Below are 27,399 nucleotides of genomic sequence, written 5' to 3'. Positions count from 1 at the left end.
ATTTCAGATAACGAGGAAGGAGCAACTGAAGCACCAGATACAGAAACTGCTGCAGCTGAGCGAGGAACAGCCTTCCCCACCATTCCTGAAACGACTGGTTCGAACCAACGTTACACCACAACTGAGTTTGCTGAAGAACCAACAGAGGAGGTCACAAGAAGGGTTGATGTCACTACAACTGATATATTTAAAGATGATTTAAAATCCCGCACGCCTACAAGAGATGGTAGAGTGACACCAACAACAGATCCTGGGATTGGTGGAAAAGATCAAGAAACTGATGAAACACCAACTGATTCTCAGAAAACTGATGAAGGGCCAACTGATTCTCAGAGAACTGACGAGAAGCCCACTGATTCTGAAAGTTCCGAAGAGACGACGAGCAAATCTCCAAAATCCGATGGAAGGCCAACTGTTTCTCAAAGAACTGATGAAAGGTTAACTGAATCTCAGAAAACTGATCTTCAGAGAGCTGACAAGAAGCCAACTGATTCTAAAAGTTCCGAAGAGACGACGAGCAAATCTCCAAAATCTGATGGAAGGCCAACTGATTCTCAAAGAACTGATGAAGGACCAACTGATTCTCAAAAAACTGTCGAGAAGCCAACTGATTCTGAAAGTTCCGAAGAGACGACGAGCAAATCTCCAAAATCCGATGGAAGGCCAACTGATTCTCAGAGAACTGATGAAAGGTTAACTAAATCTCAGAAAACTGATGAAGGACCAACTGATTCTCAAAGAACTGACGAAGGACCAACTGATTCTGAGAGTTCCGAAGAAACGACGAGCAAATCTCCAAAATCCGATGGAAGGCCAACTGATTCTCAAAGTACTGACGAAGGACCAACTGATTCTCAGAGAACTGACGAGAAGCCAACTGATTCTGAAAGTTCCGAAGAGACGTCGAGCAAATCTCCAAAATCTGATGGAAGGCCAACTGATTCTGAAAGAACTGATGAAGGACCAACTGATTCTCAGAGAACTGATGAGAAGCCAACTGATTATGATATTACCGAAGAGACGACGAGCAAATCTCCAAAATCTGATGAAAGGCCAACTGATTCTCAAAGAACTGACGAAGGACCAACTGATTCTCAGAGAACTGATGAAAGGTTAACTCAATCTCAGAAAACTGATGGAAAGCCAACTGATTCTCAAAGAACTGATGAGAAGCCAACTGATTCTCAAAGAACTGACGAAGGACCAACTGATTATCAGAGAACTGATGAAAGGTTAACTCAATCTCAGAAAACTGACGAAGGACCAACTGATTCTCAGAGAACTGATGAAAGGTTAACTCAATCTCAGAAAACTGATGAAGGACCAACTGATTCTCAGCGAACTGACGAGAAGTCAACTGATTCTGAAAATTCCGAAGAGACGTTGAGCAAATCTCCAAAATCTGATGGAAGGCCAACTGATTCGCAAAGAACTGATGAAGGACCTACTGATTCTCGGAGAACTGACGAGAAGCCAACTGATTCTGAAAGTTCCGAAGAGACGTCGAGCAAATCTCCAAAATCCGATGGAAGGCCAACTGATTCTCAAAGAACTGATGAAAGGCTTACTGATTCTCAAAGAACTGACGAAGGACCAACTGATCCTCAGATAACTGATGAAAAATTAACTCAATCTCAGAAAACTGATGGAAGGCCAACTGATTCTCAAAGAACTGATGAGAAGCCAACTGATTCTGAAAGTTCCGAAGAGACGACGAGCAAATATCCAAAATCCGATGGAAGGCCAACTGATTCTCAAAGAACTGATGAGAAGCCAACTGATTCTCAAAGAACTGACGAAGGACCAACTGATTCTCAGAGAACTGATAAAAGGTTAACTCAATCTCAGAAAACTGACGAAGGACCTACTGATTCTCAGAGAACTGACGAGAAGCCAAGGTTAACTCAATCTCAGAAAACTGATGAAGGACCAACTGATTCTCAGCGAACTGACGAGAAGCCAACTGATTCTGAAAATTCCGAAGAGACGTTGAGCAAATCTCCAAAATCTGATGGAAGGCCAACTGATTCGCAAAGAACTGATGAAGGACCTACTGATTCTCGGAGAACTGACGAGAAGCCAACTGATTCTGAAAGTTCCGAAGAGACGTCGAGCAAATCTCCAAAATCCGATGGAAGGCCAACTGATTCTCAAAGAACTGATGAAAGGCTAACTGATTCTCAAAGAACTGACGAAGGACCAACTGATTCTCAGAGAACTGATGAAAAGTTAACTCAATCTCAGAAAACTGATGGAAGGCCAACTGATTCTCAAAGAAATGATGAGAAGCCAACTGATTCTCAAAGTTCCGAAGAGACGTCGAGCAAATCTCCAAAATCCGATGGAAGGCCAACTGATTCTCAAAGAACTGATGAAAGGCTAACTGATTCTCAAAGAACTGACGAAGGACCAACTGATTCTCAGATAACTGATGAAAAGTTAACTCAATCTCAGAAAACTGATGGAAGGCAAACTGATTCTCAAAGAACTGATGAGAAGCCAACTGATTCTGAAAGTTCCGAAGAGACGACGAGCAAATATCCAAAATCCGATGGAAGGCCAACTGATTCTCAAAGAACTGATGAAAGGCTAACTAATTCTCAAAGAACTGACGAAGGACCAACTGATTTTCAGAGAACTGATGAAAGGTTAACTCAATCTCAGAAAACTGATGAAGGACCAACTAATTCTCAGAGAACTGACGAGAAGCCAACTGATTCTGAAAGTTCCGAAGAGACGTCGAGCAAATCTCCAAAATCTGATGGAAAGCCAACTGATTCTCAAAGAACTGATGAAAGGGTAACTGATTCTGATACTACCGAAGAGTTAACGAGAAAATCTCCAAAGACTGACAGAAGACCAACTGATTCTCAGAGAACTGACGAGAAGCCAACTGACTCTGAAAGTTCCGAAGAGACGTCGAGCAAATCTCCAAAATCTGATGGAAGGCCAACTGATTCTGAACGAACTGATGAAGGACAAACTGATTCTCAGAGAACTGATTCGAAGCCAACTGATTCTGAAAGTTCCGAAGAGACGACGAGCAAATCTCCAAAATCCGATGAAAGGCCAACTGATTCTCAAAGAACTGATAAAGGACCAACTGACTCTCAAAGAACAGATGAAGGACCAACTGATTCTGAAAGTTCCGATGAGACGATGAGCAAATCCCCAAAATCCGATGGAAGACCAACTGATTCTCAAAGAACTGATGAAGGACGAACTGATTCCCAGAGAACTGACGAGAAGCCAACTGATTCTGAAAGTTCCGAAGAGACGTCGAGCAAATCTCCAAAATCTGATGGAAGGCCAACTGATTCTCAAAGAACTGATGAAAGGCTTACTGATTCTCAGAGAACTGACGAGAAGCCAACTGATTCTGAAAGTTCCAAAGAGACGACGAGCAAATCTCCAAAATCCGATGGAAGGCCAACTGATTCTCAAAGAACTGATGAAGAACCAACTGATTCTCAGAGAACTGATGAAGGACCAACTGATTCTCAGAGAACTGACGAGAAGCCAACTGATTCTCAAAGTTCCGAAGAGACGATGAGCAAATCCCCAAAATCCGATGGAAGGCCAACTGATTCTCAAAGAACTGATGAAGGACGAACTGATTCTCAGAGAACTGATTCGAAGCCAACTGATTCTGAAAGTTCCGAAGAGACGACGAGCAAATCTCCAAAATCCAATGGAAGGCCAACTGATTCTCAAAGAACTGATGAAGGACCAACTGAATCTCAAAGAACAGATGAAGGACCAACTGATTCTGAAAGTTCCGATGAGACGATGAGCAAATCCCCAAAATCCGATGGAAGACCAACTGATTCTCAAAGAACTGATGAAGGACGAACTGATTCTCAGAGAACTGACGAGAAGCCAACTGATTCTGAAAGTTCCGAAGAGACGATGAGCAAATCCCCAAAATCCGATGGAAGGCCAACTGATTCTGAAAGAACTGATGAAGGACGAACTGATTCCCAGAGAACTGACGAGAAGCCAACTGATTCTGAAAGTTCCGAAGAGACGTCGAGCAAATCTCCAAAATCTGATGGAAGGCCAACTGATTCTCAAAGAACTGATGAAAGGCTTACTGATTCTCAGAGAACTGACGAGAAGCCAACTGATTCTGAAAGTTCCCAAGAGACGACGAGCAAATCTCCAAAATCCGATGGAAGGCCAACTGATTCTCAAAGAACTGATGAAGAACCAACTGATTCTCAGAGAACTGATGAAGGACCAACTGATTCTCATAGAACTGACGAGAAGCCAACTGATTCTGAAAGTTCCGAAGAGACGATGAGCAAATCCCCAAAATCCGATGGAAGGCCAACTGATTCTCAAAGAACTGATGAAGGACGAACTGATTCTCAGAGAACTGATTCGAAGCCAACTGATTCTGAAAGTTCCGAAGAGACGACGAGCAAATCTCCAAACTCCGATGGAAGGCCAACTGATTCTCAAAGAACTGATGAAGGACCAACTGAATCTCAAAGAACAGATGAAGGACCAACTGATTCTGAAAGTTCCGATGAGACGATGAGCAAATCCCCAAAATCCGATGGAAGACCAACTGATTCTCAAAGAACTGATGAAGGACGAACTGATTCTCAGAGAACTGACGAGAAGCCAACTGATTCTGAAAGTTCCGAAGAGACGATGAGCAAATCCCCAAAATCCGATGGAAGGCCAACTGATTCTGAAAGAACTGATGAAGGACGAACTGATTCCCAGAGAACTGACGAGAAGCCAACTGATTCTAAAAGTTCCGAAGAGACGTCGAGCAAATCTCCAAAATCTGATGGAAGGCCAACTGATTCTCAAAGAACTGATGAAAGGCTTACTGATTCTCAGAGAACTGACGAGAAGCCAACTGATTCTGAAAGTTCCCAAGAGACGACGAGCAAATCTCCAAAATCCGATGGAAGGCCAACTGATTCTCAAAGAACTGATGAAGAACCAACTGATTCTCAGAGAACTGATGAAGGACCAACTGATTCTGAAAGTTCCGATGAAACTACCAGCAAATCAGATGAACCTGAAATCACTGACAAGGCCCCAGACATCACCACGGTACCCTCATTCCAGACCACTGAAGGGATTGTATCGTACTGTGAAGGTAACCAGACCCACGCTGTTCAGGCTGTGGTGCAGTGCAATGCTGCTGTGTCTGCGCTGAATCAGTTCGTCAAGTGTGAGCAGGTCGGTTTATCATTAATTGTTACGTTTGACAGCACGTTTAATTATTTCTCCTTCGTGACTTGTTATTATTAAATAAATTAAAAACATTTTATTAGCTTTGATTATAGTATACTGACTCGTGATATGCCATCTTACAGGTTTTGCCCATGATACCCGCGTACCTACAAGACTGCTACCGGGACTTCTGTCAATGCAACCCTCAGAGTGGTTGTACTTCTGACGACACTTATCCCGAAATTATCGAGTGAGTTTTACATTTTTATTTTTGTTTCCATTTTTATTTCAGCTCTATTTTTATGAGATTAAGTTTCACCACAGATCATCAAATATTTTCTAGCATTTATTTGTTTTCGATTCGTTTTTAGATATTAAGTACCAGTGAAACAAAAATAATTTGATATGAAATTAAAATCACTTATCGTGAAATCGTTTACAATATTCACAAGTCGACTCACCAGTCATTTCGTTTCAGGTCAGTCAATTCATCAAAATATTTAAAATATTCCGAGTATTCAGAATTCATTAAAATACTGATTACTGATATCATACAGTCAATAAATACCAGTATCAAATAGATGTTAAATTAGCGTAACCTATTAAAGTAGGCTTCAATCGTAAAAAAACATTACCGTATAAAACGTTTATTAAATAGTCAGAAAATCAAGTAAAGTTATCATTCCCATTAAGTACAAATTAAAATTTATAATTAATTGTAATTAATCATAATTCATGAGATTTAGTCTTTACTTAGGATCATAATAATCGTTATTATAACCCGTCGAGCAGCATGTCATCAAAAGGTAATAAATAAACAAAAGTACCCATGCTTAAGAAAAGTTTAAATCTGAAATAACTTTACGTGCAGCCATTAAGTCCGTACCTCCACACACTCTTTATTTCGTGGGGATTGTTCCTCAGCACTTGCTTATCAGATTTTCTTATCTGGTAAACTTCATCTCCCACAAAGATGTTGAAGACGTCCGAGTAGAAGGATTTAGAAACCGCTGTAGCTGTTACTCTAGGTCCCATTCCTCGGAAGGTGGTCATGGGCTGGAAGTTTGGTGGGTCGTAGGTTTTCTGTTTGATGTCGTAGATGTAGAATCCGAAGGGAACGAAGAAGTAGATAGTGTTCTCGTCCCATCTGTGAGCGGCAGTGACTTGGAGCCCCCCGGGGATGTTGAAGGTGGTCTGGAAGTCAGCTACCCTCGAGATATCACGCTTTACTATGTCCCAGAAATAGACCTGGGGCCACTTGACGAAGCAGATAAACCTGTCTCTAGTGTCAGGGTCTGTGTAGGAGAAAGCAGCGTCCAAGTGTGCGGGGATGTTCTCGAACCCATTGGAGAGCTGAGCTCCACTCCTCCAGTGAGACTTGGGAGCACCGGTCTCTCCTCTCCTGTAGATCCAGTATCTTGTACCTTTGAAAGCGAAGATCATGCTGTCTCTTGTGGTTCTACTGGAAACAGCATCAAAGCTCACTGGGCATCCTGTCTCCAGGTCATCTATCTCATCTTCCTCTTCAACAATCTTCTCACAGTTAGGTGATGTCCTGTCGTAGGTTCCGTCATTTCTGCACTTCATGGACCTGGATCCGGAGAGCTGGTAGTCGTCATTACAAGAGAAGGACACGACCGTCTCGGCTTCAACTGGTCTCTTCGGGTATACCACTCCGTTATTAAGGACCACAGCAGGACAAAGGATCCTACGTCTGCACTGAGTGTTGACTGTGGAGGGAGTGTAGAAGCCTCTGTGGGTACAGAGGAACTGTGAAGCTCCTACCAGCTCGTAGCCTTCGTTACAGAACATGCGGGCCACTTGGTTTGGTCCGAGTCTTCCTTCTGGGGTTGCAAAACCGTTAGGAATGTTGATTGATCGGCATTTCCGGGTCATGACTTCATCCATCTTGCTCTGGCACTTGGCTCCCTTGTATCCAGAGGTACATGAGCACACGAATCCCACTCCTCCAAGCGGGCTTTTTCGGCAAGCTCCTCCATGCTTGCAAGGATTACTAGGAAAGCAAGGATTGGGTCCATACAGGGACTGGATGCCCTTGATATCATCATCTGATAACTTAATGTTAGGGGAGTAACCAGGGTAGGAGGCGTGCATTATTGTGTTCCTCTTCGAGTGTCTGAGTCCCATAATGTGTCCCAGCTCGTGGACAGCAACAAACACGGTGTCTGTACCTTGTACGCTGTTGTAGTTCCATCTTTGTAGGTCGTTCATGTGCAGCCAGCCGACCCTGGGGAAGAAAGCGTGGGCCAGGACCAGTGAGTTGAAAGCACTCTTATCTTCATGAAGTCCTGATATGTAGGCTATGTCGATATCAGCTCCAATGTTAGAGTTAGTTTCCTCGTAGAACTGAAGGGCAGACACCTCTTCCCACATGCTGAAGGCCTCTCTGAAGGCAGATCTGGTGAGAACCTCGGGGATATCTGCGGTGTAGTTCAGGAATCTGTAGGAAAGTTTGGTTGATCTCCATTTTGTGGCAGAAGTCACGTATCTTTTAGACCTTCTCTTTTTGCTCTTCCTATTCCTGTTTCTTTTCTTCTTCTTTATAGCACTGCTCAAAAGTGGTTCAGGCCCCTCATCTTCCAAATCTTCCTCATCTTCATGTCCTTGTCCGGCAATCTCGTTGACATTATCTTTATCAGGTACTCCACAACGAGGCGTATTCATTGCAGCCCTAGTTGCATCATCCATAACACCAGTCACTGGAAGTCCGTAGTATTGCTGGAAGTCGGAGATTGCTTGGGAAGGGACGAATATAAGGTTGCCAGAGTCGCCTGCTCCTGAATCTTGAGAGTCAATAGCGTCACTAGCGTCAATGTAGCCGAATGTTTTGAAGAAGTCCACATCCGAAAACTGGGAGTCATGAGTTTCTTGGGAGCCGACCAGGGCCAGGAATATTAGCGATAGTATCAGTGATGAGTTCATCCTGGAGGAAATAAAGTTTAGATATTTGAAACAAGAATTGCATTTTAATGGTATGTGAAATCAAATAATAAGAATAAGATATATATATATCAATGACGATGACTTTTGGTCGAAGTTCGAGAGAAGTAATCGTGACTAAATGAAGTAATTAATCTGGCTTGGTGACAAATCTTTCATGTGATCTATTCTATTTCGATGATTGCTCACTAAATAGATTTTCTGAAGTGATCTCATGTTATGACAATAAACTTGGAGCTGTCCTCATGCATGACGTACGGTAACAAGGACTGAAAACTGCGATATTTTACTTAAAAGTTTCCTTGAAAATCGCAAATTTAAGATTTACTACCTAAAAATGCAGGATCATATCACTACAAAAGGATTTTGTTCTAAAAATATAAGTTGCACAAAACAGTTCATGCCAAGCCAGGTAAATCTTAGTTTCAGCTAACAAAAATGAAGCTGCAGCGACATAGTTCTATCAGAAAAGCACAGCAAATATGTGTTGTATCATGAAACCATAATGTTGTATCATGTAGTTTCCAATATAGAAAGAATTTACTAATAAATCGAATGATTCGAATAATAGAAATGTCAAGGTTCAAGTCGAAGAAGCGGCAAACTCCAAATGATTCAGCACAATCTGCAATATGAGCCTATCAACACCATCGATCCATTTATAAAGAACGGACCGGGGCTCTAATTAATTTAAGAATAAAGGGTGTAATGAAAAACAAACGCTCATATACCTGACCTCCCCCCTGCGTCATCTTAATTAGATTTCAACGTCACGGATATCATAACAAGGCCCACGATTTTCTGGATATCCGCTTCACAATATCAATGATCAATTACCGCGTCATATCGAGCCTATCGGTAAACGATTGCTATCGTAAAGCCCGTAAATTCGAATGTCTCATCCCAAATAACGAGAGATACGGACTACGCAGCGACTACGTAATGGCTAAAAGAGATCCTGGTAGGGGGGACTGTAGGAGGGACCCAAAGGTGTCTCGTCGCTACGATAGGGTCTTTAGTTAGCATGTAAAGGTTTATGTGAAACAAGGAGATATTATAGTGAACATATTAAAGTCATCTAATTAGGGGGACTAATCTAGATGGTGATGAAATAATGGGGAGCTACATCAATGATGATGGAGGATTGACATCAGAGATGATGGGGTCTTAAAGGTGATTCAACTTAAAGTAGCTGTGATTTAAGCTAAGAATAAAACCACTTCATGAAATATCTATATTCGAATAAGATGCAATAGTAGAGGAGCAGGTGACTGTTCTAAAGGACATAATATTAATATGACCAACTGAATTAGCTATAGATAACACAATTCTTATCGGAAGACCTTAACTCTATGCTGTGAGCCATCCTGGGATCATAAGTTCTACATTCGGGACGAAGTAATAGTTCTAGATGAAATAGTTCTAGGACTTTATCATTATTATGGTAGGCCGCACCGCGACTGGCACGAATAGCGATGATTATAAAGTATTACCTTAGATGGCAAATTGATAAATTTAAAAGTAGCCAAATTAATAGAAAGTTAGACCCTGCATAGACATGACAACACAACGTAAACCAATGATGTTACTGGGGAAAAGTGATGTTACTGTTCGGGGAAAAGTAAGCAAACAACCAAGTCTCTAAACCTAGTCAACAAGGCAAAGTCACCTCAATGCACAATGATTTCAGCATGCAGACAGGCTATTATAAGGGAAGTAACAACCCGACAAAGTGACGTTGTAGTGTTATCAGGTAGGACATCTCTACGTTAACAAGCACCCACTACGTGTCAGTGTCATCACTGCCACTACTCACTAAGTCACTAACGTCAGCACTCTGCTGCTGCTGCACTATCATGTACACTTGCACAATCAGAATATATCTACCGTGCATTTGTCAGGGACTTCCTTCAGCGAGGGAAGACCCCGAACTGCAGTGAGGAATCCCCCGTAAACCCTGAAGTACGGGGTTCACAGATTCCGTATAACACAGAGGGAGTTGTGGCGTGGTACCTGCTGCGTGCTGTGAGTAGTGGCGAGCGTGTGCCCTGTCCGTTACTCGCAATTACATACATTATGAGGGATTGTAATTGTTTAGGCTTTTTTCCGGCGAGACGTCACTTGTAAATATAAGAGTAACGGAAAAAACAAACAAAATTAGTTGAGTTTGTATCCGGAATTTAACGTATGCGATTATGCAGTGAACTAATCTTTAAATTTATTACTATCATCGACGGTCGCCTTATTGCACTTATATTTTTAGTTTTATGGAAGCTGTACAAAAATCAAAGCCTTCGGAATTTCTACAAAAAAGTTATTAGTCGCCCGAATATGTTAGATATTTGTGCGTACGTGCAGGACTACAGACTTTAGATCAAACATATCTTGATCTTATTACTTTCTATAATTGGTAACATTCAGAATTAGAGGCTGCAAAATAACTGCAACATGGACACTCGAGTAGAATGTTGTAAAATAACATAATAATAATAAATAACCTAACCTAATCTGATGACAGGATAAAATTCTAGCAATCAACGCCTTAGTTAAAAATAGCAAATTAAAGCAACTGATAAATTTAAGAGTGATGAGTTTCAGCACATAACGTCTAAACTAGTCGATTACTAAGGCAGAAGCAATTGCTTACGTTATGTTAGTTATTAAAATAAGTTAATTATCTTAAAGTTAATCTATAACACCGTTGAATCATCATATATTGATATAATTGATCATTAGATCAATATGTGATCATATACTAAACAATAAAGATCGCTATTCGTGTGTCAGAACAAATTGGCTAATGTGACATTTAAATCAAAATTTCGAAATAAAGCCTTAGCTACGATCAGTGCTACCCTTCTTACAAATAAAAGAATTGTGCCCAGTACGCTGTACAGTCAACCAAGAGGAAGCTACAGGTTTATCAGTGCGTCTTGAACTCTGAGTTCAGAAGTTCATATTTATATATATGGTTCCACCTTGGAACTTCAAAGTTCCAGGAAGTAAAGAGTGAGAAGTGGGAGTAAATGGTTCTACGAGGGAACTTCCAGGAAATAAAATCAAGAGTGAGAAGCCATTGGTGGTATGAAGTTATCATACTCTCCGAGAGAATATCCTGTACAAGTGTGTACATTCCACAGTCTATATCCTTTATACCCGTTAAATACTCTGTACTGAGTAGAGTATAGAGAGTACTGAGACTTGAGGGTACAGTTCAGGGCGCGTCTCCCAATTCCAAAAGTGATTAAAGACGGTTCGTACTTGTAGCCTCGTGTGGTAATTGCGGGTCTAGAATCATAAATAGCAGAACTAACGGCACAGAAAATACCTTCGACGATAAATGTTCAATTATTCATTCAATCGAACATTCAATTATTTAGGGTTGAAAGCGACGATTCCAAACCAAATGAAAGCCAATTCAATTTTAATATATGATCAAAAGTGGTGGGCTGGATCTGAGATACTATGACCACCACTAGTCCCTTAAATACACCTTGGACAGGTCTCTTTTGTCAGAAATTACGTGGGAGGTTATGTTTAAAAATCCAAATAGGAATATGACTTAATGAATTAAGGATTCCCCCAGACCATTAAAGATTTTCTCTTGGCAGCACTCCATTAGGTCATGGGAGATATTCTCGCCTGGTTTTGAGCACAAATTTAGAAACTTGTAATGTAGGAGTATCTTTTAAATGACATGCGACGTTCATCTGGCGCCCGTACTATTAGAATATGAAGATAGGGCCCGTTAATTATTTTAAAGGCGTTTTTTGAACTTTTAAAAATGCCATGAAAATAGAATACCCATCATCACCTGTCTGAAACCATGAAAAACTTGAGTTGTTCGGAAATTTGCCGAGATATTCCTGGAGCAATCATTATTTAGAAAACATTACCACGAGATATTCCTGGAGCAATCATTATTTAGAAAACATTACCACGAGATATTCCTGGAGCAATCATTATTTAGAAAACATGACCACCTTTTTTAAAATGTTCACAGACACATGACGCACTTGAATTAGCTTGTAGTAAGATATTTGGCTGATGATTACAGTCAGGAATCTTGATTTCATGTTCTTCTGAACCGAAACTAGGCCTTAAATAGCTTATAACGACTATTTCATCTCTTAATGATCGGCTGTAATTATTTTTAATTAGAGAACTTTAATGATTTGGCATCAAGTTACTAAGATGAAGCGATTTCAAGAGAAATGAGTAAAACTATTTTCAGGGAGGAATGTAAACAAAAGATAGACGACTCCACTACAACGCCCGCCTCACTTGATAAAACGTGTTCTCTGGAATCACGAGCCGAACACTGCTTGGACTTCTTTTACGGACAGGACACCATTCACCGGTGTTTAGAGGTATTTTGAAGGGGTAGTGGTAGTTGATTACAGGCGTTTTAACCTTCTTACACGCTTCTTTGTTTCAATGATAGATGTGGTCAATAGTGAGCTTCTTCCCGTGACCTGAAAACACGCGTCTTTCTACCAACGACGATTAATAACTAATTTTAACGGTACAGCAAAGTAGAATCACACAAATAACAAAGTGACTAAGTCCTACTTTGTATAGCAAGTTCACGATCAATTGCCCGAGGCGCAGCCGTACAATATTCATTGATCGGGTATCGCACTAGACAGAGTCAAGTCTACTAAAAGCGAAGCCGGGTGCAAATACCGGCTCTTTCTTATTAATCGCAGATAAAGAAGTGAACAAATAGTATAATTAGATCCACCCGGCGACTAAAGCCCTTGAGTGGATATTAAATAAAGCACGCGCGTAGGTATGCGTGCTTTATTTTATACATACATTTCATACCATACCGTCTGTTAGGCGGCGTGGAGAAGTATATATTTCACGTCACAAATTAACAAACATTATATCTGAACTGCAAAAAGTGGTCGTCCACAAAAGTAATTGTTTACATAATTAATTGTCCTCTAAAATATTCCTTGAAGCTATGTATTAATTCTAATTACAATAAAGCTTCTCACACAATAACTTATTGCAGATAGTAGGAGAGCTGGAAGTGGTCACGACCCACCTCTTTATTAGCTGTCAGGAGACTTGTACTAAACTTGAACGCTGTGCTTTCCAAGCTGAGTTCCAGGCATTTTGCTCTGCTTTGGGAGTCCACATTACCGTGGCTAGTGAATGCGAGGCTGCTAATCTAGAGAAAACGTCGAGGTTTATCGAGCCTACAACACCTGCATCAGAGCGTCCAACTGAAGATTCTAAATCAAGTAAGCCGAGCTCAGCTCAAGAAGACAGCAGCTCGACTGTGAGACTACCTACCACCCCAAAAGATATGAAGACGGATAGGCTCACCACTCCGACCGTACCTGCCACAACTGTTAAACCTGATCTGTGCAGCAAGAGCCATGATTATAGGAATGTAGCCACTGACTACTGTTTCTCCCTCGTATTCGGACCGTTATCTGACCCGAAATGTAACAAGGTAAACATTTCTCTCTTCTTTTATCAGGTTCAATTTTAGGTTCCCGCTTTCTATATTTTGACGTATTAGCTTGTCTTCCACACTGCAGTATCTTTTAACCAACTAACAATAATAAACAATAAATGAATATAAAATAACTGTAAAGTGTTATCGTATTTCAGAAGCTAAAGAAGCGGCAAGTGTCCAAACTATACGACACGTGTTTTAAGTCCCTCTGTGTTGACCCGACTGCTAGATGCCAAGCTGTTGAGGCCTACAAGACCACGTGTCTAAAAGTGGGGGTCACGGTATCTCCTGAAGTGAAGGGATGTGGTGGTGTAACCCCCTCTATCACTAAATCTCCTCCATCAGTAAAACCTACTGTTACCAAAGCTGGAGATGTTACTTCAGCACCCATCGGTGATGAGGTGACACCGTCAGTGATCACCTCTCGTCAGCTACCGACAACTCCACGACCATCCTCCAATCCAACTGTGGTAACCTCTACCGAGAAAGGAATCGTTCAGCCAGCTTGGAACGCCACAACCATTGATATAACCTCTTTTACTACGCTCGGAACGAGACCCACTCAATCAGTGACAGCCAGACCTACTGACGAAATTGGATCTGATGTACCAGGTAACTAGTAACTACATTAGTAACTACATTATATACTACGCTATAAACTAAATTAGTTACTACATTAGTAACTGCATGACAATACCTACATTACAAAATACATTATAAACTACATTATAAACTACACTATAAACTAAATTAGTTACTACATCAGTAACTACATGACAATACTTACATTAGTAACTAAATTAGTAACTACATTAGTAACTACATTGGTAACTACATTATTAACTACATTAGTAACTACATTGGTAACTACATTACATACTACACTATAAACTAAATTAGTTACTACATTAGTAACTGCATGACAATACTTACATTATAAAATAAATTATAAACTATATTATATACTACACTATAAACTAAATTAGTTACTACAATAGTAACTGCATGACAATACTTACATTATAAAATACATTATAAACTACACTATAAACTACACTATAAACTAAATTAGTTACTACATCAGTAACTGCATGACAATACTTACATTAGTAACTAAATTAGTAACTACATTAGTAACTAAATTAGTAACTACATTAGTAACTACATTGGTAACTACATTATAAACTACATTACATACTACACTATAAACTAAATTAGTTACTACATGAGTAACTGCATGAAAATACCTACATTATTAATTAAATTAGTAACTACATTAGTAACTAAATTAGTAACTACATTAGTAACTAAATTAGTAACTACATTAGTAACTAGATTGGTAACTACATCTTCAAATTCTGTTTGATCTTGTGTACCTTAATTTCTGAAATGTTGTCTTTATGGAGGTTGGTAGCAGCTGATGGTGAGACCAGCGTTTAATTGTCGTCCAGGGTTATCCGAGCTCTGACCCTATATTCTGTGATAATTTATTTAAATATGTCACTACATCAGGTACTGATGAAGGACCGAAAGAGAAAACAACTACAACTCCTAGTAAAAGAAGTGATACTAGCACTGAACCTACGATTTCTAGTACTGATGAACGGGAGAAATCGACTGATGAATCTGAGAAACCAACTGATCATTCAGAGAAGTCAACTGATGAATCTGAGAAATCGACTGATGAATCTGAGAAATCGACTGATGAATCTAAGAAATCGACTGATGAATCTGAGAAATCAACTGATGAATCTGAGAAATCAACTGATGAATCTGAGAAATCGACTGATGAATCTGAGAAATCGACTGATGAATCTGAGAAATCGACTGATGAATCTGAGAAATCGACTGATGGATCTGAGAAATCAACTGATGAATCTGAGAAATCGACTGATGAATCTGAGAAATCAACTGAGAAATCTGAGAACTCGACTGATGGATCTGAGAAATCAACTGACGAATCTGATAGAACAGATGATGTTATCACCAACAGATTTACTACTGATCTTACAACTCCAAACATAGATCTCTCAACAGAGACACTAACAGATGGACCTAACGACGTGACACCAAGCAGCCCTGAAATCCCAACTCCTGAGATCAAAACGAACTTTTGTGCTCTTAGTCAGGATTTCAAGATAGTGGCAGCGGAGTTTTGTTTCTCGGCAGTTTATGGGGACCAGTCTAACTTGAAGTGCACTCCCGTGAGTATGATTTTTTGACTAAGAGGGAAATGTATATTTATTTTTCATTGCTTGATGTAAGCAGTTGGGTAAGCAGTTGTCTTGTTGAACTCCATAAATTTCCAAATCAAACATCGTACAAATTCCTTAATAAATAAATAGTTCGTCGGTATAAAAATGGCACATTTCTAAAAACATGGGTATCTTAACTTCCTAAAATTTCAGAAAATCGACGCAGCGAAAGTTTATCAAGAATGTGTATCTCTGTTGTGCTCAGACCCCTCAAGTCGCTGCAAAGCGGCCCAGGGGTACAGGCAATCGTGCTGGGATATTGGAATAGAGGTGATATCAGCTGACTGTGAGGAGGAAGTGAGTCCTACAACTGCACATAGCACGGTTTCACTACATGATGGGTCAACAACCCCTGGTATCACAACAGAGGAACCTGGTGACAAGGAGCCTGGTGACAAGGAGCCTGGTGACAAGGAGCCTGGTGACAAGGAGCCTGGTGACAAGGAGCCTGGTGACAAGGAGACTGGTGACAAGGAGAACAGGTGTAGCCAGGATACAGATTATAAGGAGAGTGTGTCTCAGTTCTGTAAGGAGCTACTCTTTACAATCAGCCTGGAAAATGTGCTTTGTAGTCAGGTATGAGTGAGGGAGATTGCGTATGTTTAATTGTTGGGGAAGTTGGTCGTTTAGCTCCGGACAGTCTATGCAACGTCTATGCAACGTCCGTGCAACAACAAAAGAACCGTCTATGCAACGTCTATGCAACGTCCCTGCACAATGAACACTCTATGCACACTCCCTGCACGGTCAGTCTATGCAACGTCTATGCAACGTCTATGCAACGTCCCTGCACAGTACCATATGAACACCGGCTACTAGCCGGCTACTAGCCGGCTAGTAGCCACTTTTGTAATAACAGCTCCTCAACTTCACATTAACAACCGGCTACTAACCGGCACTTGAAAAGTGGTCACTAGCCGGCTACTAACCGGCTACTAGCCGGCTAGTGACCACAAAGTGGCTACTAACCGGTCACTAGCCGGCTACTAACCGGCTACTAACCGGCTAGTAACCACCAAGTGGCTACTAACCGGTCACTAGCCGGCTCTAAAGCGGACCTTCTAGTTCCAAACCTTTAGAGCTTTAGAGCTCGGCTAATAGCCGGCTAGTGACCGCTTAGTAGCCGGTTAGTAGCCACTTTGTGGTCACTAGCCGGCTAGTAGCCGGTTAGTAGCCGGCTAGTGACCACTTTTCAAGTGCCGGTTAGTAGCCGGTTGGTAATGTGAAGTTGAGGAGCTGTTATTACAAAAGTGGCTACTAGCCGGCTAGTAGCCGGCTAGTAGCCGGTGTTCATATGGTACTGTGCAGGGACGTTGCATAGACGTTGCATAGACGTTGCATAGACGTTGCATAGACGTTGCATAGACTGACCGTGCAGGGAGTGTGCATAGAGTGTTCATTGTGCAGGGACGTTGCATAGACGTTGCATAGACGGTTCTTTTGTTGTTGCATGGACGTTGCATAGACGTTGCATAGACTGTCCGGAGCTAAACGACCAAGTTGCCAATTGTTGTTATATGTAGATCAATACATGTCCTTTCTCTTTGAAAATACATGTCCTTTATAAATGAGCATATCATTACCGGGGTTTACCTTTGAAAGCACTTTGATTCTTTCAGCCTCACTCGGACTGCACAATTTTACTTTTAAAAATGTAGCAAATAAACGCCCCTCTCGTTTTAATTTTGGTGTATCTGTTTTTAATGTTGCATGACAGCAAGCAGCAAATTCTTTCAGAAAATGGGACAGAACACATGGTATTCTAATTGTACTGCTATTCTGTGTCAAAGAGATTCTCCAAGTCAAAGATGCGATTTCGCAACCTCTTTCAAAACTGCTTGTGCGTCTGGGTCAGATACAAAGAAAACAAGGAATACAGGGGATAAAGAGGAAGGGTTCAACGTTGAAATAGGCGATGTTTGTGACAATATATATTTGTCACCCTCAGTTCACGTTTCAACAGAAGTACCCACCGACCGTCCTATTGAAGTAACAAAGACATTGTTGCCTACTACACCGGTACCAAGTACACAAATTACTGAAAGACCAACCTCAACTGCTCATCATCAACCCGCCAAGGTTACAACCGAGCAATCTACAGATGTTGAAATAAATACGTCATCATCAAAGGTAATAGCCACAACTGGCACGCCAGATCCTGATGCTGACAACGTCCACGGTACTACACCCAAACCTACTGATACTCGGCCAGAAGACAAATCAACTGTTTCTAAAGGACCACCTTTGCCAACAACGCTTTCGTCAAAATCGGAAAAACCATCCACTTCTGCTGACGATCAACCAATCAAAATGTCTACAACGGATGGGTCAGAAGACAAAAGTAACATTAGTGGAAGCCCTCCAACTGTGGTTCAAACAAAGAGTTCGGTTTCTGATGAACAGAGGTCTGAAGACGTTGTATCTACCAGACTTTCTACACCACCAATGTCAACCGAAGATCCTTCTGATGAAAGTAACAAGTCGGATGTTGAAACAAATACGCCATCATCAGAGGTAATAGCCTCAACTGGCACGCCTGGTGCTGGCAACGTCGACGGTACTACACCCAAACCTATTGATACTCGGACAAAAGACAAATCAACTGCTTCTAAAGGACCCCCTTTGCCAACAACGCTTTCACCAAAATCTGAAAAACCATCCACTACTACTGATGATGATCAACCAGTCAGTTTGTCTACAACGGATGGGTCAGAAGACAAAAGTGACATTAGCGGAAGCCCTCCAACTGTGGTTCCAACAGAAAGTTCGGTTTCTGATGAACAAAGTTCTGAAGACGAAGCCACAACTATCACGCCGGATCCTGATGCCGAGAACGTCCACGGTACTACACCAAAACTCATTGATACTTGGACAAGAGATGGGTCAATTGTTTCTGATTCATCATCCAAAGGACCCCCTTTGCCAACAACGCTTTCACAAATATCGGAAAAACAATCCACTACTACTGATGATGTTCAATCAGTCAGTTTGTCTACAACGGATAGGTCAGATCAAGACAAAAGTGACATTAGCGGAAGCCCTCCAATTGTGGTTCCAACAGAAAGTTCGGTTTCTGATGAACAAAGGTCAGAAGACGTTGTATCTACCAGACTTTCTACACCACCAATGTCAGCTGAAGATCCTTCTGGTGAAAGAAAGGAGTCAGATGTTGAAACAAATACGCCATCATCAGAGGTAATAGCCACAACTGGCACGCCTGGTGCTGATATTGACAACGTCGAGGGTACTACAGCTAAACCTACTGATACTCGGACAGAAGACAAATCAACTGCTTCTAAAGGACCACCTTTGCCAACAACACTTTCGTCCAAATCGGAAAAATCATCTACTACTACTGATGATGATCAACCAGTCAAAGTGTCCACAACAGATGGATCAGAAGGCAAAAGTGACATAAGCGGAAGCCCTCCAACTGTGGTTCCAACAAAAAGTTCGGTTTCTGATGAACAAAGTTCTGAAGACGAAGCCACAACTATCACGCCGGATCCTGATGCCGAGAATGTCCACGGTTCTACACCAAAACCCACTGATACTCGGACAAGAGATGGGTCAACTGTTTCTGATTCATCATCGAAAGGACCCCCTTTGCCAACAACGCTTTCACCAAAATCAGAAAAACCATCCACTGATACTCGGCCAGAAGACAAATCAACTGCTTCCAAAGGACCACCTTTGCCAACAACACGTTCACCAAAATCGGAAGAACCATCTATTACTACTGATGATGATCAACCAGTCCAAGTGTCTACAACAAATGGATCAGAATATAAAAGTGACATTAGCGGAAGCCCTCCAACTGTGGTTCCAACAAAAAGTTCGGTCTCTGATGAACAACGGTCTGAAGATGTTGCATCTTCCAGACTTTCTACACCACCAATGTCAACTGAAGATCCTTCTGATGAAAGTAACGAGTCAGATGTTGAAACAAATACGCCATCATCAGAGGTAATAGCCACAACTGGCACGCCTGGTGCTGATATTGACAACGTCGAGGGTACTACAGCTAAACCTACTGATACTCGGACAGAAGACAAATCAACTGCTTCTAAAGGACCACCTTTGCCAACAACACTTTCGTCCAAATCGGAAAAATCATCTACTACTACTGATGATGATCAACCAGTCAAAGTGTCCACAACAGATGGATCAGAAGGCAAAAGTGACATAAGCGGAAGCCCTCCAACTGTGGTTCCAACAAAAAGTTCGGTTTCTGATGAACAAAGTTCTGAAGACGAAGCCACAACTATCACGCCGGATCCTGATGCCGAGAATGTCCACGGTTCTACACCAAAACCCACTGATACTCGGACAAGAGATGGGTCAACTGTTTCTGATTCATCATCGAAAGGACCCCCTTTGCCAACAACGCTTTCACCAAAATCAGAAAAACCATCCACTGATACTCGGCCAGAAGACAAATCAACTGCTTCCAAAGGACCACCTTTGCCAACAACACGTTCACCAAAATCGGAAGAACCATCTATTACTACTGATGATGATCAACCAGTCCAAGTGTCTACAACAAATGGATCAGAATATAAAAGTGACATTAGCGGAAGCCCTCCAACTGTGGTTCCAACAAAAAGTTCGGTCTCTGATGAACAACGGTCTGAAGATGTTGCATCTTCCAGACTTTCTACACCACCAATGTCAACTGAAGATCCTTCTGATGAAAGTAACGAGTCAGATGTTGAAACAAATACGCCATCATCAGAGGTAATAGCCACAACTGGCACGCCTGGTGCTGATATTGACAACGTCGAGGGTACTACAGCTAAACCTACTGATACTCGGACAGAAGACAAATCAACTGCTTCTAAAGGACCACCTTTGCCAACAACACGTTCATCAAAATCAGTAAAACCATCCACTACTACTGATGATGATCAACCAGTCAAAGTGTCCACAACGGATGGATCAGAAGGCAAAAGTGACATTAGCGGAAGCCCTCCAACTGTGGTTCCAACAAAAAGTACGGTGTCTGATGAACAAAGTTCTGAAGACGAAGCCACAACTATCACGCCGGATCCTGATGCCGAGAATGTCCACGGTACTACACCAAAACCCACTGATACTCGGACAAGAGATGGGTCAACTGTTTCTGATTCATCATCCAAAGGACCCCCTTTGCCAACAACGCTTTCACCAAAATCAGAAAAACTATCCACTGATACTCGGCCAGAAGACAAATCAACTGCTTCCAAAGGACCACCTTTGCCAACAACACGTTCACCAAAATCGGAAGAACCATCCACTACTACTGATGATGATCAACCAGTCCAAGTGTCTACAACAGATGGATCAGAAAATAAAAGTGACATTAGCGGAAGCCCTCCAACTGTGGTTCCAACAAAAAGTTCGGTTTCTGATGAACAACGGTCTGAAGATGTTGCATCTTCCAGACTTTCTACACCACTATTGTCAACTGAAGATCCTTCTGATGAAAGAAAGGAGTCAGATGTTGAAACAAATACGCCATCATCAGAGGTAATAGCCACAACTGGCACGCCTGGTGCTGATATTGACAACGTCGAGGGTACTACAGCTAAACCTACTGATACTCGGACAGAAGACAAATCAACTGCTTCTAAAGGACCACCTTTGCCAACAACACGTTCATCAAAATCAGTAAAACCATCCACTACTACTGATGATGATCAACCAGTCAAAGTGTCCACAACGGATGGATCAGAAGGCAAAAGTGACATTAGCGGAAGCCCTCCAACTGTGGTTCCAACAAAAAGTACGGTGTCTGATGAACAAAGTTCTGAAGACGAAGCCACAACTATCACGCCGGATCCTGATGCCGAGAATGTCCACGGTACTACACCAAAACCCACTGATACTCGGACAAGAGATGGGTCAACTGTTTCTGATTCATCATCCAAAGGACCCCCTTTGCCAACAACGCTTTCACCAAAATCAGAAAAACCATCCACTGATACTCGGCCACAAGACAAATCAACTGCTTCCAAAGGACCACCTTTGCCAACAACACGTTCACCAAAATCGGAAGAACCATCCACTACTACTGATGATGATCAACCAGTCCAAGTGTCTACAACAGATGGATCAGAAAATAAAAGTGACATTAGCGGAAGCCCTCCAACTGTGGTTCCAACAAAAAGTTCGGTTTCTGATGAACAACGGTCTGAAGATGTTGCATCTTCCAGACTTTCTACACCACTATTGTCAACTGAAGATCCTTCTGATGAAAGTAACGAGTCAGATGTTGAAACAAATACGCCATCATCAGAGGTAATAGCCACAACTGGCACGCCTGGTGCTGATATTGACAACGTCGAGGGTACTACAGCTAAACCTACTGATACTCGGACAGAAGACAAATCAACTGCTTCTAAAGGACCACCTTTGCCAACAACACGTTCATCAAAATCAGTAAAACCATCCACTACTACTGATGATGATCAACCAGTCAAAGTGTCCACAACGGATGGATCAGAAGGCAAAAGTGACATTAGTGGAAGCCCTCCAACTGTGGTTCCAACAAAAAGTTCGGTTTCTGATGAACAAAGTTCTGAAGACGAAGCCACAACTATCACGCCGGATCCTGATGCCGAGAAAGTCCACGGTTCTACACCAAAACCCACTGATACTCGGACAAGAGATGGGTCAACTGTTTCTGATTCATCATCGAAAGGACCCCCTTTGCCAACAACGCTTTCACTAAAATCAGAAAAACCATCCACTGATACTCGGCCAGAAGACAAATCAACTGCTTCCAAAGGACCACCTTTGCCAACAACACGTTCACCAAAATCGGAAGAACCATCTACTACTACTGATGATGATCAACCAGTCCAATTGTCTACAACAGATGGATCAGAAAATAAAAGTGACATTAGCGGAAGCCCTCCAACTGTGGTTTCAACAAAAAGTTCGGTTTCTGATGAACAACGGTCTGAAGATGTTGCATCTTCCAGACTTTCTACACCAAGAATGTCAACTGAAGATCCTTCTGATGAAAGTAACGAGTCAGATGTTGAAACAAATAAGCCGTCATCAGAGGTAATAACCACAACTGGCACATCGGATGCTGATATAGACAACGTCAAGGGAACTACAGCCAAACCTACTGATACTGGGACAGAAGACAAATCAACTGCTTCTAAAGGACCAACTTCACTAACTACACTTTCACCAAAATCAATAAAACCATCTACTACTACTGATGATGATCAACCAGTCAAAGTGTCCACAACAGATAGATCAGAAGGCAAAAGTGACATAAGCGGAAGCCCTCCAACTGTGGTTCCAACAAAAAGTTCGGTTTCTGATGAACAAAGTTCTGAAGACGAAGCCACAACTATCACGCCGGATCCTGATGCCGAGAATGTCCACGGTACTACACCAAAACCCACTGATACTCGGACAAGAGATGGGTCAACTGTTTCTGATTCATCATCCAAAGGACCCCCTTTGCCAACAACGCTTTCACCAAAATCAGAAAAACCATCCACTGATACTCGGCCAGAAGACAAATCAACTGCTTCCAAAGGACCACCTTTGCCAACAACACGTTCACCAAAATCAGTAAAACCATCCACTACTACTGATGATGATCAACCAGTCAAAGTGTCTACAACAGATGGATCAGAAGGCAAAAGTGACATTAGCGGAAGCCCTCCAACTGTGGTTCCAACAAAAAGTTCGGTCTCTGATGAACAACGGTCTGAAGATGTTGCATCTTCCAGACTTTCTACACCACCAATGTCAACTGAAGATCCTTCTGATGAAAGAAAGGAGTCAGATGTTGAAACAAATACGCCATCATCAGAGGTAATAGCCACAACTGGCACGCCTGGTGCTGATATTGACAACGTCGAGGGTACTACAGCTAAACCTACTGATACTCGGACAGAAGACAAATCAACTGCTTCTAAAGGACCAACTTCACCAACAACACGTTCATCAAAATCAGTAAAACCATCCACTACTACTGATGATGATCAACCAGTCAAAGTGTCTACAACAGATGGATCAGAAGGCAAAAGTGACATTAGCGGAAGCCCTCCAATTGTGGTTCCAACAAAAAGTACGGTGTCTGATGAACAAGGTTCTGAAGACGAAGCCACAACTATCACGCCGGATCCTGATGCCGAGAATGTCCACGGTACTACACCAAAACCCACTGATACTCGGACAAGAGTTGGGTCAACTGTTTCTGATTCATCATCCAAAGGACCCCCTTTGCCAACAACGCTTTCACCAAAATCAGAAAAACCATCCACTGATACTCGACCAGAAGACAAATCAACTGCTTCCAAAGGACCACCTTTGCCAACAACACGTTCACCAAAATCGGAAGAACCATCCAGTACTACTGATGATGATCAACCAGTCCAAGTGTCTACAACAGATGGATCAGAAAATAAAAGTGACATTAGCGGAAGCCCTCCAACTGTGGTTCCAACAAAAAGTTCGGTTTCTGATGAACAACGGTCTGAAGATGTTGCATCTTCCAGACTTTCTACACCAAGAATGTCAACTGAAGATCCTTCTGATGAAAGTAACGAGTCAGATGTTGAAACAAATACGCCATCATCAGAGGTAATAGCCACAACTGGCACGCCTGGTGCTGATATTGACAACGTCGAGGGTACTACAGCTAAACCTACTGATACTCGGACAGAAGACAAATCAACTGCTTCTAAAGGACCACCTTTGCCAACAACACGTTCATCAAAATCAGTAAACCAATCCACTACTACTGATGATGATCAACCAGTCAAAGTGTCCACAACGGATGGATCAGAAGGCAAAAGTGACATTAGCGGAAGCCCTCCAACTGTGGTTCCAACAGAAAGTTCGGTCTCTGATGAACAAAGTTCTGAAGACGAAGCCACAACTACCACGCCAGATTCTGATGCTGAGAACGTCCATAGTACTACACCAAAACCCACTGACACTCGGACAAGAGATGGGTCAACTGTTTCTTATTCATCATCCAAAGGACCTTCTTTGCCAACAACGCTTTCACCAAAATCAGTAAAACCATTCACTACTACTGATGATGATCAACCAGTCAAAGTGTCCACAACGGATGGATCGGAAGGCAAAAGTGACATTAGCGGAAGCCCTCCAACTGTGGTTCCAACAGAAAGTTCGGTATCTGATGAACAAAGTTCTGAAGACGAAGCCACAACTATCACGCCGGATCCTGATGCCGAGAATGTCCACGGGACTACACCAAAACCCACTGATACTCGGACAAGAGATGGGTCAACTGTTTCTGATTCATCATCAAAAGGACCCCCTTTGCCATCAACGCTTTCACTAAAATCGGAAAAACAATCCACTACTACTGATGATGTTCAATCAGTCAGTTTGTCTACAACGGATGGGTCAGATCAAGACAAAAGTTATATTAGCGGAAGCCCTCCAACTGTGGTTCCAACAGAAAGTTCGGTTTCTGATGAACAAAGTTCTGAAGACGAAGCCACAACTATCAAGCCAGATCCTGATGCCGAGAACGTCCAAGGTACTACACCAAACCCAACTGATACTCGGAAAAGATATGGGTCAACTGTTTCTGACTCATCATCCAAAGGACCCCCTTTGCCAACAACGCTTTCGCCAAAATCGGAAAAACCATCCACTATTACTGATGATGATCGATCAGTCACTTTGTCTACAACGGATGGGTCAGAAGACAAAAGTGACATTAGCAAGGGTCCTCCAACTGTGGTTCCAACAGAAGGTATTCCATCTTCCAAACTTTCTACACCATCTTTGCCAACTGAAGATCCTTCTACGGGAGGCTCTCCTGATCCTCCAACAACAAAAGAAGTTTCATCTAAAGCTACAAGTTCTGCCCCACTGATATCAGTGCGCCTACCATCTCCTGTTGTATTTCCTTGTGATAACACATCTACAGATGATATAACTGACGGGGGAAATGTTTCTAATCAGACTACTGTCGAGAATCAAGATGTTAAATCAACAGAAACTGTAACAGAAATGTCAACCAAAAATTCTGATGGTTCAGCAACAAAGGAATCTACTGATGGTTCAGACAAAGTTAGCTCTGTAACTGACGACAGTGTTTTAAAATCGAATACGTCTGTAGATGTAGAGATTGGAGCTGTCACTGGTAAACCTATTGATAAGGAGACAACCGAGCAGAAGTCGAAAGTAACTGATCGATCGACTTCATCAGGAGCTACAGCTGATTCGAATACGGGCAGTGTTAAAGAAGGAACAAAGAAATCTGATCCTGGTTCTCCTCCAACGATCATTCCTACTGTTAGCAGGCCAATCACTCCTGATCTCGGAACGACTTCCACTAAATCTTTCAGTCCAATTCCGTCGACTGAAGACAATAGACCAGTCCTTGTCTCCACAACAGTATATAATGAAATTAATTCTACTGCTAGTTCAGAAAAAATTGGAATGTCATCAAGAGCTGTAACAACTCTGCCACCAACACCTGAAATATCGACGACAGAAAATGGAAATGGATTGATCTCAGACACTGAAATACCAACAACCTCAACTGCTTACCGTCAACCCGCCAAGGTTTCAACCAAGGAATCTGTAGATGCTGAAACAACTTCGTCCACAATTGGAATAATAGTAACAACCCCCACGCCAGATTCTGACGTCTACGGTACTACACCCGAACCTACCGATACTCGGACAAAAGATAAATCAGCTGTCTCTGTGACTCCAACAAAAGATTCTGGATCTGATGAACAGAGATCTGAGGATATTGCATCTACCAGAGTTTTCTCATCAACACCGCCAACTGTGATTCCTTCTGAAGACTCAAGAACGTCTAAAAATCCTTTCACCAATTCTAAGCCCAATGTCATCCCAACTACACCAAAGAAAAAGGATTCATCTGAAAAAACAGACGAAGGTACTTCTAGTCAAGTACCTGTCGAAAAATCCAGCGATGTGCTGACAACTTTCTCTAATGGTCCAGATCCAAAATCAGATGTTACTAAAACATCTGATGAGAATTCCAATCCAACTATCATTCCAACTACAGAACCTTCAAAAGATACTAAAAAGTGTGACCATGATGAGGTTTACAAGATGCTTGTTCTTGATATCTGCTCTGATATCGTGTTTGGGGATAACTCTAGTTGGAAGTGTAACAAGGTTAAAAACTTACATGTTCTTTTTAATCGTTTAAATCACTGATAGCCTCTGGTTTTAAATTATAATTTATTGTTTGATTTTACCTCACTTCATGTTGACAGCAGCCTCTGAACTAAATATTATTCAATCGGCCTTTTTTAGCACACTCTCTTTTAAAGCAAAGATATTATTTTCTCTGTTACGTAATCAAATTCTAAATTAGTCATTGTTCTGATATGACACAGTTGAGGTGGGGCCCGTCTGGAGCCAAACACATTTCTCATCTATTTTGGCAATTTCAAACCAAATTTCTGTGTGCTAAGCATGTCTCTGCGCTCGACCCATCTCGACTGTGAATATTAATTGTTTACTGTAACACATCTTGTT

The 27,399-nt window shown here is 41.8% G+C and overlaps 4 protein-coding genes across 4 annotated transcripts in view; 2 read left to right on the top strand and 2 right to left on the bottom strand.

Moving 5' to 3' along the window:
* Window positions 1-27,399, bottom strand: part of LOC134820871 (uncharacterized) — a 1,079,557-nt gene that overhangs the window by 921,128 nt on the left and 131,030 nt on the right. The gene's annotated exons all lie outside the window — the stretch shown is intronic.
* LOC134821380 (mucin-2-like) overlaps window positions 1-27,399 on the top strand; it is a 99,629-nt gene that overhangs the window by 63,340 nt on the left and 8,890 nt on the right. The gene's annotated exons all lie outside the window — the stretch shown is intronic.
* The window catches only part of LOC134821381 (mucin-3B-like), a 41,439-nt gene that overhangs the window by 12,349 nt on the left and 1,691 nt on the right, over window positions 1-27,399 (top strand). The window contains exons 18-25 of the mRNA XM_063832124.1: window positions 8-5,202; window positions 5,340-5,446; window positions 12,392-12,527; window positions 13,178-13,624; window positions 13,786-14,242; window positions 15,143-15,834; window positions 16,039-16,461; window positions 17,623-27,033. Coding sequence (XP_063688194.1) covers window positions 8-5,202; window positions 5,340-5,446; window positions 12,392-12,527; window positions 13,178-13,624; window positions 13,786-14,242; window positions 15,143-15,834; window positions 16,039-16,461; window positions 17,623-27,033 — 16,868 coding nt within the window. The remainder of the gene's footprint in view (window positions 1-7; window positions 5,203-5,339; window positions 5,447-12,391; window positions 12,528-13,177; window positions 13,625-13,785; window positions 14,243-15,142; window positions 15,835-16,038; window positions 16,462-17,622; window positions 27,034-27,399) is intronic.
* On the bottom strand, window positions 5,731-8,139 carry LOC134820555 (uncharacterized). Its single transcript, XM_063831001.1, has one exon. The coding sequence runs from the start codon at window positions 8,137-8,139 to the stop codon at window positions 6,058-6,060; it is 2,082 nt and encodes a 693-aa protein (XP_063687071.1). The 3' UTR covers window positions 5,731-6,057.

Source organism: Bolinopsis microptera, chromosome 9, assembly GCF_026151205.1.
Source record: "Bolinopsis microptera isolate Bmic1 chromosome 9, MBARI_Bmic_1.0, whole genome shotgun sequence".
Lineage (NCBI taxonomy): Eukaryota > Metazoa > Ctenophora > Tentaculata > Lobata > Bolinopsidae > Bolinopsis > Bolinopsis microptera.
Note: the sequence above shows the minus strand (reverse complement) of the source record. Positions and strands in the feature narration are given on the sequence as shown.

Coding starts and splice junctions, on each gene's coding strand:
- LOC134820555 (XM_063831001.1), bottom strand. CDS start 8,139: ATGAACTCATCACTGATACTATCGCTAATATTCCTGGCCCTGGTCGGC.